The sequence below is a fragment of the Zootermopsis nevadensis genome, unplaced genomic scaffold, assembly GCF_977971745.1.
Source record: "Zootermopsis nevadensis isolate Lab colony 2312 unplaced genomic scaffold, Znev_1.0 Znev_ptg000029l, whole genome shotgun sequence".
Taxonomy (NCBI): domain Eukaryota; kingdom Metazoa; phylum Arthropoda; class Insecta; order Blattodea; family Termopsidae; genus Zootermopsis; species Zootermopsis nevadensis.
Genome location: NW_028259161.1, coordinates 2,453,658 through 2,469,224, shown reverse-complemented (window position 1 = coordinate 2,469,224; position 15,567 = coordinate 2,453,658). Strand labels below are relative to the sequence as shown.

At 43.7% G+C, this 15,567-nt stretch overlaps 1 protein-coding gene and 1 long non-coding RNA gene across 2 annotated transcripts in view; one reads left to right on the top strand and one right to left on the bottom strand.

Moving 5' to 3' along the window:
* Nucleotides 1-15,567, bottom strand: part of LOC110827333 (zinc finger SWIM domain-containing protein 5) — a 140,529-nt gene that overhangs the window by 22,627 nt on the left and 102,335 nt on the right. The window contains exons 2-4 of the mRNA XM_022058925.2: nucleotides 12,843-12,951; nucleotides 9,331-9,458; nucleotides 708-851 (exon numbers count right to left, since the gene is read on the bottom strand). Of these exons, the coding sequence (XP_021914617.1) occupies nucleotides 708-851; nucleotides 9,331-9,458; nucleotides 12,843-12,951 (381 nt within the window). The remainder of the gene's footprint in view (nucleotides 1-707; nucleotides 852-9,330; nucleotides 9,459-12,842; nucleotides 12,952-15,567) is intronic.
* Nucleotides 2,925-14,748, top strand: LOC110827334 (uncharacterized). Its single transcript, XR_002542283.2, has 3 exons — nucleotides 2,925-3,082; nucleotides 3,155-3,514; nucleotides 12,880-14,748. It is a non-coding gene; the product is annotated as an uncharacterized LOC110827334 (long non-coding RNA).

Genomic DNA, 15,567 nt, shown 5'->3' with positions numbered 1-15,567 from the left:
TCCTCTGTATGGGAGGATATGAACCTACCGGCATCCTATAAGAAGGAAATAAATTGTCACTGGTGTCCCTCTTGAGAGATAAGAGTCTACCGGTAACTGTCTGCAACACTTGTCCTAAGTTACTGGGTAGACTTTTATCTAAACTACTGTCGTCAAAACCCTTTAGAAGCAAAATATATCTGACCCCTCCGCCACAGCTACTTTTAAATAAAACTGTTAAAAAGGAACATTTATTTATTTCCTCGATTTTAAAGATGTCATTGAGTGTAAGATGCACCCTTGCTTCAGTAACAGGTTTACAAGGGAAGAAAATGAACTCAGGAACTGTCAATATTCAAATATAAAACTTCATATTAATACTTTCAGTATCTTCTTTGTTGCTATGTTTGTGTTTGCTGTCCCGTGACTATTTCTATGGACATTAAGATTTTCCTTGCACTTCAGTCCCACTCACAGTTTTTTAGACATCATTATGTTTTAAGACATGCCTCAAATGCAAAAATTTTGAAATGTGAAAAGAAGTGTCTTAAAATCAGGGAAATACCGTAATGCACAACACATATCAGAGTAAAGTTGAAAGATAAAACCCATAACCTTCCCCTGTAAATACGATCCTACCTTCTCATTTTGATCAGTTGCACTATTTCATAGATCCAAATGTCATGTCAAGTTAATTAAGAAATTAAGAGACAAGGTCCTGCAAATACCTGGTATTTGATTAATTTCAGATCGCTGCTGAAGAATCTCATCTGCCAGTTTCTGAGCGGTTGGCAATACTTCTGTGTGGTGTTCGGATATGAGATACTGGATGAACTTCTGCAGCTGTTGGCGGTCCATCTGCAGAAGTGTCTCTGTGAAAATAAAGTGTAACAGTAAATAAACACACACAAGCAAGGGAGGGTGCTCCTACCCACACCAGCAATAAAAAGCACCCCTTGTTTAGTTTGTGTGAATGAGAGGGCATTATCAAAGCAAGATAACTGCATTTATTTTACATAGGAAGTAAAAAAAAACAATTATCAGTAAAAGATGTTCCTGAAAATTATCGCTCTTCAAGCTAGTGAGAACATTTCTGATTTGGTCCTTATATTGGCAAATACCTTCCAAAACTCAGGGGCACATAATTTTCAATAACAATAATAATCAGAAATTCTTACTGATGATTCGTTGTATGTTCAACCTTTACCATACAACGCAAAATCGGTAATGAAAATGAGGTATTAACCGAGGCTGAAATATGGATGTACATTTTATTTCAGTTTTGATTTCCTATTTTCGTTAATTCCGTAAACAGCGTTAACTAGTTTATCGTTGCCATGGGGAGGAGCGTTATGTTTTCTCTGTTGTAGAGACTGAATTCTTACATATTACTTGGATGACCTTCGGGCTTGAAAGGGTTAAAAAGCCTTCGAAGTCTGTTATATCTGAGATTAATAAACAAACATTTCTGTGACTACAGACATATTTTCAGTTTACTGACAGGTCCATCACATTAATATATTAACCCTATAAAGATTGAGATCCTACTGCAAAGAAAATACAATGCGCCTCCATTACAAAGATCAGCAACAACTGGAATGTGTCAACACGTTTTACTAAACGTCCCCCATATCAAATTTCACAGAACTCCATTCATCGACATTCTGGCAAGGACAAACAGATACTGTGACGCTAATGAGATCATTTCTGAAATTTCTCGTAGAGAAGGCACCCCAAAAAAAGACAGAAACCTGTCAGAATAATCGGTTTACAGGAATCATATGCCAGTAACTCAACAGCAGGCAGTTCGACACTGCACAGCATTTGCAGTTTGTGCATTGTCATTAAATCATCTATCACACTTTAAGGTTCAACTCCTTTATGTGACGACCGCTGGAGGTATTCCCCGTTTCTAAGAAGACAAGCTTACCAGTAAACAAACACCCACAGATCGAACTCCGCCTAACAGGAAAAACTGTGCTTCAGTTTCCTGAAACTTCAGTTCCTAGGAATAAGGAAAGCGGCACAGAATGCGACGGATGAAGCTGGGAAGTCAACTGATACGGAATTCGTTACGATATCCAATCATTTTATCGCTTCCAGGTTCTTAAATTATCCAAATACATTCTTAAATTCTCTCTTAAATACTGCAAACCGATTTATTTTTTCGTGTTACAGATTGTCGTGGAGTGACACGTCTAATTCTAACATCTAATTTGATCTTTTTCAATTGTTGACGTAATATAAATAACTTATGATCACTGCACACTCTTTTCGTTTGCATTAGCACATAATGGCACGGCTGCTCCATTTCGTTCCTCTCAATAAGCAAGTGCATCTTTCTTTCTGCAACGGGCGAGTTTTAGTTTCTCCGCTCCTTCTACGAATCAAGTGCAGTAATTTTATGATACGAACAATTTACTCGATATATGAATATGCTAAATTGGCATCGAACACACTCCGATATCTGTATGATAAATTCATATCGATATCAAATACAAAATATTATATTATATCCATTTACTAACGTGAATTTACACCCCTAAAAAGAAGTCACATATTATTAGGTAGGAATCTTTGATCTGTTCTGACGGAGTGCCGCAATTAAATTCACCGAGTTCAAGACTTCGTCTTATTGATTGCTGATAAGTCCTCGAGCCTGTAGAGTCACGAATAATGGCAAAACTGCTTGGACCCTGTCCCACAACTATGCCTGGACAGTTACAGATACGAAGCACTGACCGACAAACTGATTAACGAAAGAACAGCCTACTGGCTGACCAACAACACTTGTGGCGCAGGGCATTCTTTCTTTTGTCTTTGAATCGTGGCGCAAAGTCAACTATAAGTTTGTCGTGTGTGATGACCTGCTGTAAGGTCAGAGCATCGGTTACTGCGTTACGATCGTGCATGGTACAAACTTAAAATAAAAATATTGGTGCTGTGTGAAAAATGCGAACTTTGAACGCAAATTCCACTCTTCCTCCCCCTCCCCCCTTCAGCCGTGCTGACAGCCGCGTATTGTCGAGCTGGACACTCCAGAAGTAGAGATAAGTAACAGTGCACTGCGTGCAGGGCTGCTGACAGTAACGACGTCCATAAGGTGTGAAGAAATAGTGTGAGTTTAATCTGGCAACCCTGCTTACACTTCGTAACTCTCTCTCTTTCCTTCCAGGGGCCGCTGAAGGAATTGTACAACGATAAGTGTTTACGCAGCCTATTATGTTAAGGAGCAATAATGGCGAGAGTTATTAATCTGGCAGCTTTATTATGCCTTCCACGTCGACGAGGCGCTGCGGAACTGCGGACTACAAGGAGGTAAGGAAACGAAGACAGCGATCTGTCGTTTGACGAGACTTCTAATTCCACCCGTCACATAACTCTGCGAAAGCACGAGCCACTGTTGGTATTCAGTTCCAAGAGATAAGACGGTGATGAGACTAACAGCGCTGCAGTAAATCAACATGGTCACGTGCCTAGCTGGAGTAACGTCAACTGGAAGGTGGAGCCACAGTAACCTAGAAGGCGTGTGCAGGTTAGTCAGTACATAGTTAAACGACAACTTAACAACTGCATGCGTTATGCGTCTAATAGCCCGCAAGGATTGACTTACAGGAGTCGATCGTGAACTGTTAACTGTAGGTTCCGTTTGCGTGAGAGGACTAAGGAGAACCACTAACAATATGGACAGAAAACATGACTGGAACGTGTTCCTGGTGTCTATTGGGGCACAAATGCCGTTAACGGCAGCCTATCAACACTTTTGCTTTGGTCTGCGACAGAAAAATCACTCAAATGCCAGTCTTTACAACTTTAGATTAGTATTCGTGATGTTTCGTGTTCAAATCTGAGCCCGGATACCAACTATCCTTACTCAGATTTTCATGTTTTTTCTCAGTATCTGCATACAAAATCTGGGAAAGTACCACAAATTAAGCTACGGCCGCTTCCTTCCACGCCGTCTGCCATTCAACGCTCACTACGCAACGACATTGCAAAATCTGAGAAACCGAAAACATCGGTAAATGAAACGTCCGATCAAAAGGGCCCATTTTCATGCACGTGTGTAAAAAGGCCAAGCGCATTCCCACAGCAACATTTTCCAACATGATGGCCACGGCAAACTATGGCGGTGCTGTTTAACGTACGATACCGCGTTTTTACAACACGCATCTTGAAATCAAGCTTGAGTAATTTTGGTTGAGATGAGTTCTATCTATGATAAGGAGGAGCAATGGAAACCTCCACAAATATTTTCGGATTGGTCACGATGACTAATGAAAAAGTGAAACGTCGAATGAGCCTAAAGCTGTCCGAGACATCCGCGCGTCTGTCGACAACCTGCCATCTGCTCCGTACACAAGCGGCACCAGAAACGCTCGTCACATTCCTTTAAAGTACAATCGATTCCTTTGCATAATATAGGGCAAATACAACAAGCCCGTAGGCCTTCTTTCGCTCTTTGACCTTAATTATGTGACAGAGGGGCCAACATTTTAAGATTAAAGATGTGGGTATGTGGTTACGTAACGCCTTGCTTGGAGCTCCCCTTTAAGCCCGTGTGGCAGAGGGAGAGATTTTAGTCTGGATCGATACGCCGTGTCGGTGGGTCCACGCCCCCAGCACTGCGGGAGAGGTCGCTCCAAGATCCTCTTCTTTTTTCTTCTCTGGGCAGCACTCCTGCAGGCCTGACCGCAACGAGCAACTTGCTATAAAAAGTTGTCAAATTGTGATGCATACATATTTAAAGAGGATGTGTAATGGGGTGCCATTTGGGGAATAACAAACAAGGGTTGGGGTGTGTGAGAACAGGGTGCTCAGGAGAACATCTGAACCTAAGAGAAAGCAAGCAACAGGGGCTGGCAAAAATTGCATAATGGCAACGTATAGGGAGGATAACAGGCCTTTTAAGATAAATCTTACGGGGGAAGAAAGCGTTTGTGAAGTTCACAGAGCGTGGAAATGTTTCGTCTCCAGTGAAAAGCAGAATGTGTATTAACAGTGTTGAATCTTCGAGTCATAATGCCGGAAATCACTCAGATCCACAAACCAACCTGCCAGTGCAACAGACATTAATACCCAGGTCACCAAATCCTCACCCGTAACACTTTTCTTCACAGACAAGTCAGAGTGCCATCGGGTTCGCCTGTTAACTTACTAACTAAACAAACAAACGCGCAGTGGATGGTATTTAATGAAAAGCCATAATTAGGCATTTACACAGTTAGCCGAAGAAGTCACTGGACCAATCCTGAGACAGCTAAAACAAAGTCCACCCCTTCACGTCACATTTTAAACACTGCCCTCTCAGTTGTGTTCAGGTCTCCCTGTGCACTATACCAGGCCGTATTCAGTTCCGATTTTTCATAATTCGATCATTAGCGAGACAGAATTAAATTCAAGTGAGGCATCGTTCAGAAGGCCGCTTTATCAGCGGACATCGGCTTCAATGCAAAGTGGGGGGGGGGCAAGAGGGGCAGTTACTAGGTTGTCGCCCATACATCCGACTGCATTCTACGTACGAAGAACCACATCAGTTCACTGGATCAGTGGATTACTGGTTAGTTACTTGAAGAATTAAACAATCATTAATGGAAATTCAAAGATACCCCCCATGGTTTATTGCTCATGGCTACATAAATGTTGAAGGAATGTGGTGTCACCCCAGAAGAAATGCTGCTCGTGACGTCACATTCAACGTAGATTCATTCAGTGCTTCTTGTTTCCTTGGTGTAACTGGGCCTTGATTCCAAGCACCCATTTATGTTACTTGATAAAAACACGACTCATCGTGCTCATGAAACCATCTGGGGAAAAACGCTGATGATTCAGTGTCACGCAACGAGGAACCGAGGTCAGGCTGTATCTTTAAGTAAAGTAAAGTTTGTCCCGCTACGTCCCATACAGGCGCTTGGGGTGAGTGGCGGTATAGCTCCTCTCTTTAGGTGAGTGAAATGGTGGGGGGGGGGGGGGGGGGAAGACAAATAGCTCGGAAATAAATTAATTCTGGTTACAGTTCTTCGAAAGCGACCGCTTGGAGGAAGAAATTGGAGATGCATCTTGGTGAAAAATGCAGATGTGAAGTGGCTGAAACTGGCTCGTCATAGTGTCAAATTGTGCCAACGTCGTCGTCAGGTGGTTCTAGAAGGAAGCAACTAGGCGACGTTTTGTAAGCTTGCCAAGTTACCGATTGTTGGCAACCAAAAAGGTATCTGGTTTTCCGTTTCAGGATGGTTATTCGGGCTTCAAGCCTCGTCGTCTTTCTAATTTCACCCGAAGAATATCGGCAGCGCCGTTCAGCTTCTCTTCACGACGTGTCCGCAATCGATTCTTGGCCTTTCTTTATCCGTGACCGTGGGATTCATCTCGCGTGTCGCGCGCGAACCGCAGGGTACAGATGCAGCTCAAAGACCGGCGGTGGGTGTGATCTCACGTCACGGTGACGTCAGCCCTTGTTTCACGCAACCACAAGCATCAGCTGCTCTCCACAAGGTCACCCAACCGATCGGGAAACTGGGACAATGCGTCCAGTACGAACAAGTGAATTTAAAGGAAGTAACAGGTTCAGATCCACCCACCCACAGCCACCCCACCCCGCCCTCAACACTCGTACAATTTACTGTAACCGGTTACACTCTTGGTCCGAATCCTGGTAACAGCTTGCTGGTTGGGATAGAACACAGCAGAATATTATAAAATGTAAATTATCACAAACTTTACCCAAAGAAATACATTCGATTATCTGAATCATGAAAATGAAAGTATGCTATTGTGATCGATATTTACACAGTGTCATTTATTTTTTTGCGTAGACTAGGAAAACAGTTTGAAATGCGTCAAGTCGGTGCTCCCTTGTCGCCTCCACGGGTTGGAGATGGGGGAGACGACCTTCAGACATGATGGGCAGACGCGAATATAATGAACAAGCAGTCGAGGACAGCCGGCAAGGGGGCAGCCCACCATTTTGGGGGTTAGCCGGGAAGCAAACTACTCGCCGTAAAAAAACAGGTTATCAGGTATCGTTACACAGGGCCTCAGTGGCGGGTTCTTGCGAACACGGTAAATAACCTTCTGGTCCGAAAGAAAGTCGGCGAAATTCTTGACAAGAACGGACTACCAGCTTGTCAAGGACTCTGCACCATGGAAGATGTGGAAGAGAAAATAAAATAAGAAGATGATAAGAATGTGAAGAAATACAGGGACAATGACCTAACACCTGCATTACTAATATAAATAAAAACTTTATGCTTATTCAGGACGGTTTAAAGGAGCAAGAGTAACGCCTACACTCGACGTACAGATTGACCCGCTACACACGCGTGCAGAAGAAGTTGCCGTCCGGCCGGGCGCCGTAAGTTTCTTCTCCCGCACTCCGTTTTTATATGTTGCGTGTTGGACGACGAACCCGAAGGAATTTTACCGTTCTTGGCGTCGGAAGTTGTCCACTTCCATTCGTCGCCGCTTTATTGGGCGGGACGCACGGGCAAACCAACCGGATTTATTCTACTATCAAACGTTTCGCCGGAGCTCCTTTACAGCAGCACATATTTCGCAGTACGCAGAAAATTGCCATAACCGCTACTGATATATCTCAGATCAAGGATTCGTTTTCGCATAAGAAAGTCAATGGTAGTATCACACTGAAAACACCAATCAGAATTTAGGACAGAGTGTACACTACCACACATTCCTAAACTCTGCATTGATCAGAGTTTCATTATACGGTCGCCATACACCCGATGAATGGGGACCCCCCCCCCCCCTCCCCGGCACACACTAGATAGGAGGTTGGAACCTCAGAATCAGTCTGGACACGACGACGAAGAGAAAAATCTTTACTCCAGGCGAAATTTTAATCCTGGCCATCCAATTGGTAGTCTCGCTGCTACATTCATAGCAGTATAACTGTAAAGTGTGTTCAGTTAATGATAACTGGGTCTTATTTAACAATTATTAACCTCCTGCGGACAGCGGGCACGCAAGGACTGACCAGTTATTAATAGATAAGTCAGAGCCCACTGGGAAAGTTTATAGTACTCTGGCTGCTCTAGAAATTCCCAAGAGTTCATTACCTGTATGGATACATTTCTAATTTTCTCCACGCGTGCTGCATGTACCGTCCATCCCATCAACCTTGATTTTATTGCAAAAGGAAAATTACAGAGCGCCTCAGTGTGTAACACTCCGACTGTTACTTCCGAGTTTAGTAACACTTAATGAATAAAGTTGCCCCGGCTGGCCGCTTGAGTGCGTCCTGTCACGCAGCTGTCTAGAAGCAGTGAACCTAACGAGTTTTCGGTTCTCAGACGTTTCTTTTTCTTCTTTAAGGTAAAAGGGAAAACTGGAAGAAGAAAGTCGTGACAAATCGATTCCTCCAAAAGTTCTTTTCCCTCGTTAACCGTTATTCTTTCACGGGATCAAGCACAATGCGGAGCGCGGCGTCAAGAGAAGTGCGTCACGTCACACTCTCGTTCACTGACACGTGGTACTTCCAGATGCTCAGACACTTAACCCTCTCCATGTTACACACGTGACATGCTTAGAAATATCGTTCCATCTAGTCTGAATTTAACACGATCAGATAAAACTCATCTCCTACTGTATTTCAACATTCAAAGCTAAATACCGTGGCTTCTCAGCAGTACGTTACCATGGAAACATATTCCTACAAACCCAGTATCGAAAGAGGATTAATACATTCTCTGTTATTATATACCGCCAGCAAAATTATCTGCCAAATAACATTGTAGAGAGGCAGTTGAACTCAGTCAATATCCTCAAGATATGTGTCTATAATCCACGTTAATATCATCTTCTCATCTAAGCAAATATATAATGTCCGAATACGTACTATTTTTCCTGACCCATCGACCTCCTTGATTTACTCTGTCTAATACTAGGTAACAGGTATAAATTACAGAGCGCCTCATGTTCTAACTTTCCCTTTGGCACTGCTGGTTAATCTGTGTCTGGTAAACCCAACTTCCTCAGTAGTCTACTTTGCTTTTTGAACTTCCAGTCCCTTTTTATAAGCAGTTCACCCACGCAAACGAACAATCAATTTTATATGTTTCAATCTTCAGACTTTTGTAAATAAAATTAAGTAGACGTTAGTACGAATTTCACAACAAATACAAGACACATGTTCATAAGAGCATACGCATTCTTTACAACAGTTCCGTCAACAAACAGTAAAGTTTCCTCATTGGCTGTACTAAATATTATTCTTAAACATCTGCCCTGTGCATTCTGTACTTCCCAATAAAAGCAAGGAAGGAAGAACTGAGAATATGAGAAATCCGTCCAAATCTACTTTGAACGTCGAGCCGAGACCAGTTCAGAGATTCATACCTGAGATGGGCACCCTGAGACGAACACTCTCTGCATTGCGTATTCTGTACAGCGAGAGCGCCACCACGTGCTGGCACCAGAAGATGTCCTTCGTGTCGCAGCTGCATGTCACCGATGTGATCTTGCACCTGCAGACAGACAAAGCGCCACATTAGTGAGACATGCGGTGGTTGTTGTTGCGTTTGTTTCCCAATTTAACGAAGGTTTCTCAACTAATTGGCTTACAAAGCGACAACTGCGAAGATAATTATGATCAATGACGAAAAGAATGCGGAAGGAATCGATTGTGGCCTGTTTCAATGTTTTATCCTAGAATGTGCATGGAGAAATTAACTAAATTCTCATTAATAATAACCGGCGTCCGGGGCGAGAAGGCACTGCCAGTGAGATAGGCACGAGCTGGAGAACAGGTGAACCTACGATACTCCGAGTGTGAACATGGACAGGATTAAACCTGGAACTTTATAATCTGTCGGTTGTTCTCTGGGCGATCACGTCAAGGACGATGAACGAGGCATATAGAACAAATAAGAAAACAGAACATTTTGAACAGAATCTTCGCCGGAAAATTCAAAGGAAGAGACAAATACGAAAACCTACGCGCATATAAAAATAATATCAACACGTATCTTATGGCAGTGGGTAAATTGGATTTAACTGGCTCAAAATATAGCTGAATGGCGGATTTTGTGATCTGGTACCGTAATGATTTTCCGGGTATAGTGAAGCAGGGAACGTCGCAGATATGTGGACAACGGTCAACTGTTGACGGAATCTCCTGCACCATGGCGCTTAAGATGAACTGTACGTACATAAGATCTGCCGACTCAAAAGTAACGGGAACTGCTTTACAGTGAACCACCATAGAAACGTCGGAGTACAGAAGAAGCACGTAGGAAAAACCAACGACCGTCCTATAGCAGGAGGTTGGCTGATAGGTCGCTTGGCGACACAGTGGCCTATACCTGCAAGAACGCACTGTTACACAGCACTCCACTAACCGCAGTCTCTTAATCCTGCAGTTCACGTTAACTACTGTGTAGCCATTCTCATAAATGAAAACGCCGACACAACTAAAACACCAATTAAGAACTTCAGGCAAGGCAATCCTAAACCATGCGACATTTTTGTGGTGTAATACGAGCCGTGTAAATTCATATACTTTATTTTGTGCCTTATAAACTGCATCATCCTGAAGAATAAAAATAACTCACGCAAAAATTCGTATTTCTGCCGCTAGGTGTCAAATGCATGCAAAATGTACCTAGTTTTGCCACTTCGTTCAAAGCGCAGAAAATAAAAACAACAGAGTCGTGGAATTCGTTGTACGCTCTTCGCAGTTACACGAGCCAACTGTTTCGTTTGTTAGTCAACACATCCCAGTTTTACAGAAAACGAAGCAGCAGTGGTGCCGTGTGGCAGCTTTCATAAAAACTTTGTCATTTAAACCTTTTTAAGACTTCAAAAATCGAGGTTTCACTGTTGCAACGTAATTAATTCAAGAGGTGTCAACACCAGGAATTACATTTCATAACGAGGATTTGGGTGTTTTTCTAGCATGAACTGATTTGCCAGTGCTGCGTCCACAGTTTGTCAGTCAAGTAAGTGTCAAACTGATATGATATATCGTTAAAACACGCGTGTAATCGTTCTTGAAACAGCCACTTCGATTAGACAGGACTAGTCCAGACAACCAAATATTTATCATTAACAAAAGTGATGTGGGGGGAGTGGTTAACCCCCAGTCTCACCCCTTGGTAAAGCCACCTATCAAAATACCGAACCACGAAACTTACGACCGCTTGAGAACTAATTTTCGGCACCGGCTGTGGGAACCGCTATCGATCCACAGCGGAGCGGAAGGAAATGGCAGACATTGACCCACAGGCACTTCGCTAATTATTATGTTTTATGAATGAGCTCCCCTCCACCTCGTACACATGCACCTGCCTCAGACATGCGCCGACCGCCATCTTGCATCAACCAAGACCTCGACGGTCATCAAGGCAAACCCGTGCTATACAAAGCACGTATGAGCTACAGGCATTACGCCTGAAGAACTCTGCCGGCTGCCAGCACAGCTAGTGTGTCGGAGAAGTTGCCGTACATTCACGGCGTTGAAATGCAGACTCCATTCAGTCGCTTACAGAATCTGGAGCTATGACAGCCTGATATTGATATTCGACTAGTAATTCATGTGGCAATACAAAAACATATCTGACAAAAGACAATGGAAAACAAGAACGGTAACACAAAAAGCACATGTCAATAAACAAACACATAAAATCAAGAAGAAAAAGAACGTCTAGGATTGTCAAAACTCGCAAACCAACTAACTAACTAGATGGCTTACGGAACCCGGAGGTTCATCACCGAATTAACCAAAGCCCTCCACCGATCCCTGTCCTTGGCCAAGAAAACCCAGTCTAGGCAGGTTAACACGGCTAAAATGAACGCTCCGGTCCCGGACCACACAGGTTCTGATACACACAGCCTCCCATCCAACGGGAACTAGGAGGCATAAAAAACTCTTTCGGAAAGCCGAAGAGAAAGGATTAGGTCCAGCTGAGCTTCAATCGTTCTAGCTCCGAACGGCCCAGAGCAAAATGCTGTGCACGGCATGTTACAGTATTTCTGTCAGATTGGCCCGATGCAACTTACTGTGCTTAAAACCCACACGGACCGCATGAGTTTCGACATGTGACACCCCTGAAAGGCATATCCGTGTATAAACTGGGGAAACACACAAACTCACTAATTTGCTTGGTTGGCTTAAAGCACATCCCAATGGGTTTTTTTTTGAGAGAGTCACGATTTTACCAAAATAATACTCATCACACTGCCTGTGGCTGCTTACTCTCTGAAGACATCAATCGGCGTGAAGTTCAGACAACTCATGAACTCCAAAACCACGTACCACCCACTCTTATGTGACAGCTGCACGGATTAATACGAACTGATTTTACATTCGAATTGTGATAACTGTTACAGGCTCCACAGCTTCTTAAAGATTCGCGGGGAGAGCACTTAGTAGCTGCCTGGAACGTTATTTCGGAGATGGGCGGGAAGGGAGTTGCTTGAAAACTCTGCGCCTTAATACACACATTCTCTGACTTAAAAGAAACTCAGTCTCAGTCATCCGCATTCCAAGGGGCCAGGTTTGCAACCTGCAACACCTTCCATCAAGGTTTCTTGGTTAGAACTCGGGTGTTGTATTCTGGGGCACCGTTTTTGGCTGGAACGCCAACTATCCCGGCGTCCTCGTGACATTCTTGTCTGCTTCCCATTAATTACCTCAGCAGGGCCATTTCCGTTCTCTCTCACATCCTTCCCAGAAATCATTCATTCCCGCGCACCTCAGAAGACATGCTGAAATTAACAACGCACATTAACCCACAATCCCCAACCCCTACTCTAAGGACGGACCTTGGCCCTTCATTCGCGCTTGTCTCAAGTCCCTTCGCCCTCCTTTAGTGTACCTCAGGTCCTGGTACGATCACCGACGTACTCACCTGTCGAAACTGACCGAAACTTTGTACTTCTTGTCAGCTTCTAGGCTGTACCCCGAAGACGCGGGACTAGAAGGCGGCGGAGCAGTCACCACTCCGCTGAGATGGAACCCTGCAAAGAGTAACAAAAGAGAACTGTAAGGAAGGCGGCGCCAACACACGTTCTACTGGCAATATGAAATCTACGCCAACCCAGGTGACATTACACGGGCTGCTGCAAGTGGGTAGCACGCCGCTGAGACAGCACAAGAAATCACCGTTTACATCACCGCACGAAGCCGGTGCAGGCAGGTCTACATCTGGAAAACAAGGCTACTACACGCCCCAACAAACTCAAAACCATCTGCGTAACGGACAACAAAGATTTGGTTAGCGACACAAAATTAAACGTCATTCTGTAAATCGTCATCATCCTATTCAGCGGGGGTTACTCCGGACCGATAGAGCTTACAGCTAACAGGCCCTTGTGCAGCAGAATAAAAAGTAACTCGTTTATACCTGGAGCTGTTTCCTACGACCATTACTATTGGCCTATCTACAATATCACAGAATATGCTATTAACCATTCCAATGCCAATACCGAGGTATCTCGTTTGGACACAACCACTACCACCACCACCCCATGCATTTATACGTTTAATACTCATATTTAACAGTGTCAGTGAAAATGAACTTGCACTATCCTTTTTATAATTTATAAACAAGTGTTTGTGGCTTTTCGACAATGAAAACTTTGAATTGTCATGAAAACGGACAAACAAAGGAACGCTATAATTTTTTTTAACATAAAGCGGGCACAGAAATATTACTACATACGCGCCGCGACAATTCTGTTTCTTTGTCGTGCTATCATGTTGTGACAACTTCTTCACGAAATTTTCCCAAGACTCGTCCCATAAGGAAAATCCACTCAGCTCGAACGCCCCTGGCTTGTGATCCCGAGGCATACGGTTCGAAACTCGGCAGAAGCAAAATCCTGGCAGGTGAGCAAGTTCCTTCTGATCGTATGCAGGAAGAGGAATCTACGCACAACCCGAGCTGCTGCGCTATGCGTTTCGCACAACAGCCTGACACTCCTGTAAACTAGGATTCCGAGACGCTTAGAGCAGAGGCCTTCTCGACAACCTGCTAGCCTCTGAGAAAGTCAAGAAAGTACCCATCTTTCATGGGACTCAAAGGCTCATTACCTTTTTCACAACAGCCCGCAACCAGACTATCCTGAATCACACCCTCACAATAGACTTTCTTAAGATCAGTTTTAATAATATCCTCCCATCTGCGTGTAGATCTCAAAACTGGTCTCCTCCCTTCAGCTTCGACAAAAACGTAGGACTCCCCAGTAACGACTGGATAGGAAGCTAGGCAGACCTCAGGACCCATCTGGACACATTGATGACGAGAGGACGATCTCTGCTCCACCCCGTAGCAAACACTGCAGCAGCTAATGCCATGTCTCTCTCTCTCTCTCTCTCAAGGAAAAAAGTTACTGCATTCCAAAGCCATGTACTCAGAAGTTCGCATGTCTGCCGTGCTGGTATTGTGGATGACAGAAAGTAAAAATGCAAAGATGTTTGTCTTGCAGTTCATAACAACTTTCACTAAAATCAGTCTATTAGTGTTTTATACTACCAACGCCTGCAACAGAAAGAGGGAACACACAGCATACGAATTACGTTTTGCTAACAGCGCTCCTAACAGAAAATATTTTCCCTCATTTCCTTCTTACGTGATCCGATAAAAATAATTATTTCACAGTCGTAACAAACGAAGTTGTTCTGACATCGGCAAAGGAGAAGGGTGTATCAGGGTTACAGAGGCAGTTTCCGTTTTGTGTAAGCACCATTTGTCATTTATGAGATCAAAAATGCAATGACTCTTGCACACAGAGAGCGACGTATAAAATCACAACGTTTCCATGCTTTATTTGTTACTATGGCAACCGCCCCACACTTAACTTCTTGCTAACCTGATGGAAAAGCGAGAGAGAGGGATTGTTCAATTTTTTTTATTAACTAGTCTGAACAATGCTCAGTCCCGTTGGATCATCGCGCGTTTGCATATCCTGTGAGGGGCTACAGGGCACACTGGTAGAGCTTATGGGAGAAATCTTTATGCAAATAAGGCGCTGAGTCATAAGCACTCATTATTGACCAATGCAATGCAATTGCAGGGGATGATAACGCTCCAGTTTATTGGATGTAGCAAATGATTCATCGACAACTCACAATCGACCCTCGTGACTCTGACTTCGAGTCGGAACAAAACAAATTTCCACTGTGAAGCATGAACTCAGAATGAAGTTTACATTTTAGTCCCGTTCCGTACAGTCCCGACATTAAAGTTTTGTCCATGGAAAACGTAAGTTACTGAAAAAGTAGTGCGGTGGTAACACTTTGCACTTGTTTGCATGCGAGACGTATCTACTCAGTTCGGCCCAAGGGCTCTCATGACTCAGATTTGTAAGCAGTTTTATTCAGTGCCCACAGTGTGGCAAACAATCATGAGTCAACTGAAAAGATACTGCGAAATACTTGCATATGCTAAAAACTACAAACATGACGAAGGAGCCAAAGTTTTATGTTATACCCCCAACTGCCTTCGTGCATTTAGGACAGAAATATGCCGCTAAGCTGTGTAATTATTAATATCTCGTGCTAGCCACCGAGTACATTTAAAAAACTATGAGCCAGTTGCGGGCCATCGAGCAGCCGGGTCACTGCCTACAAAC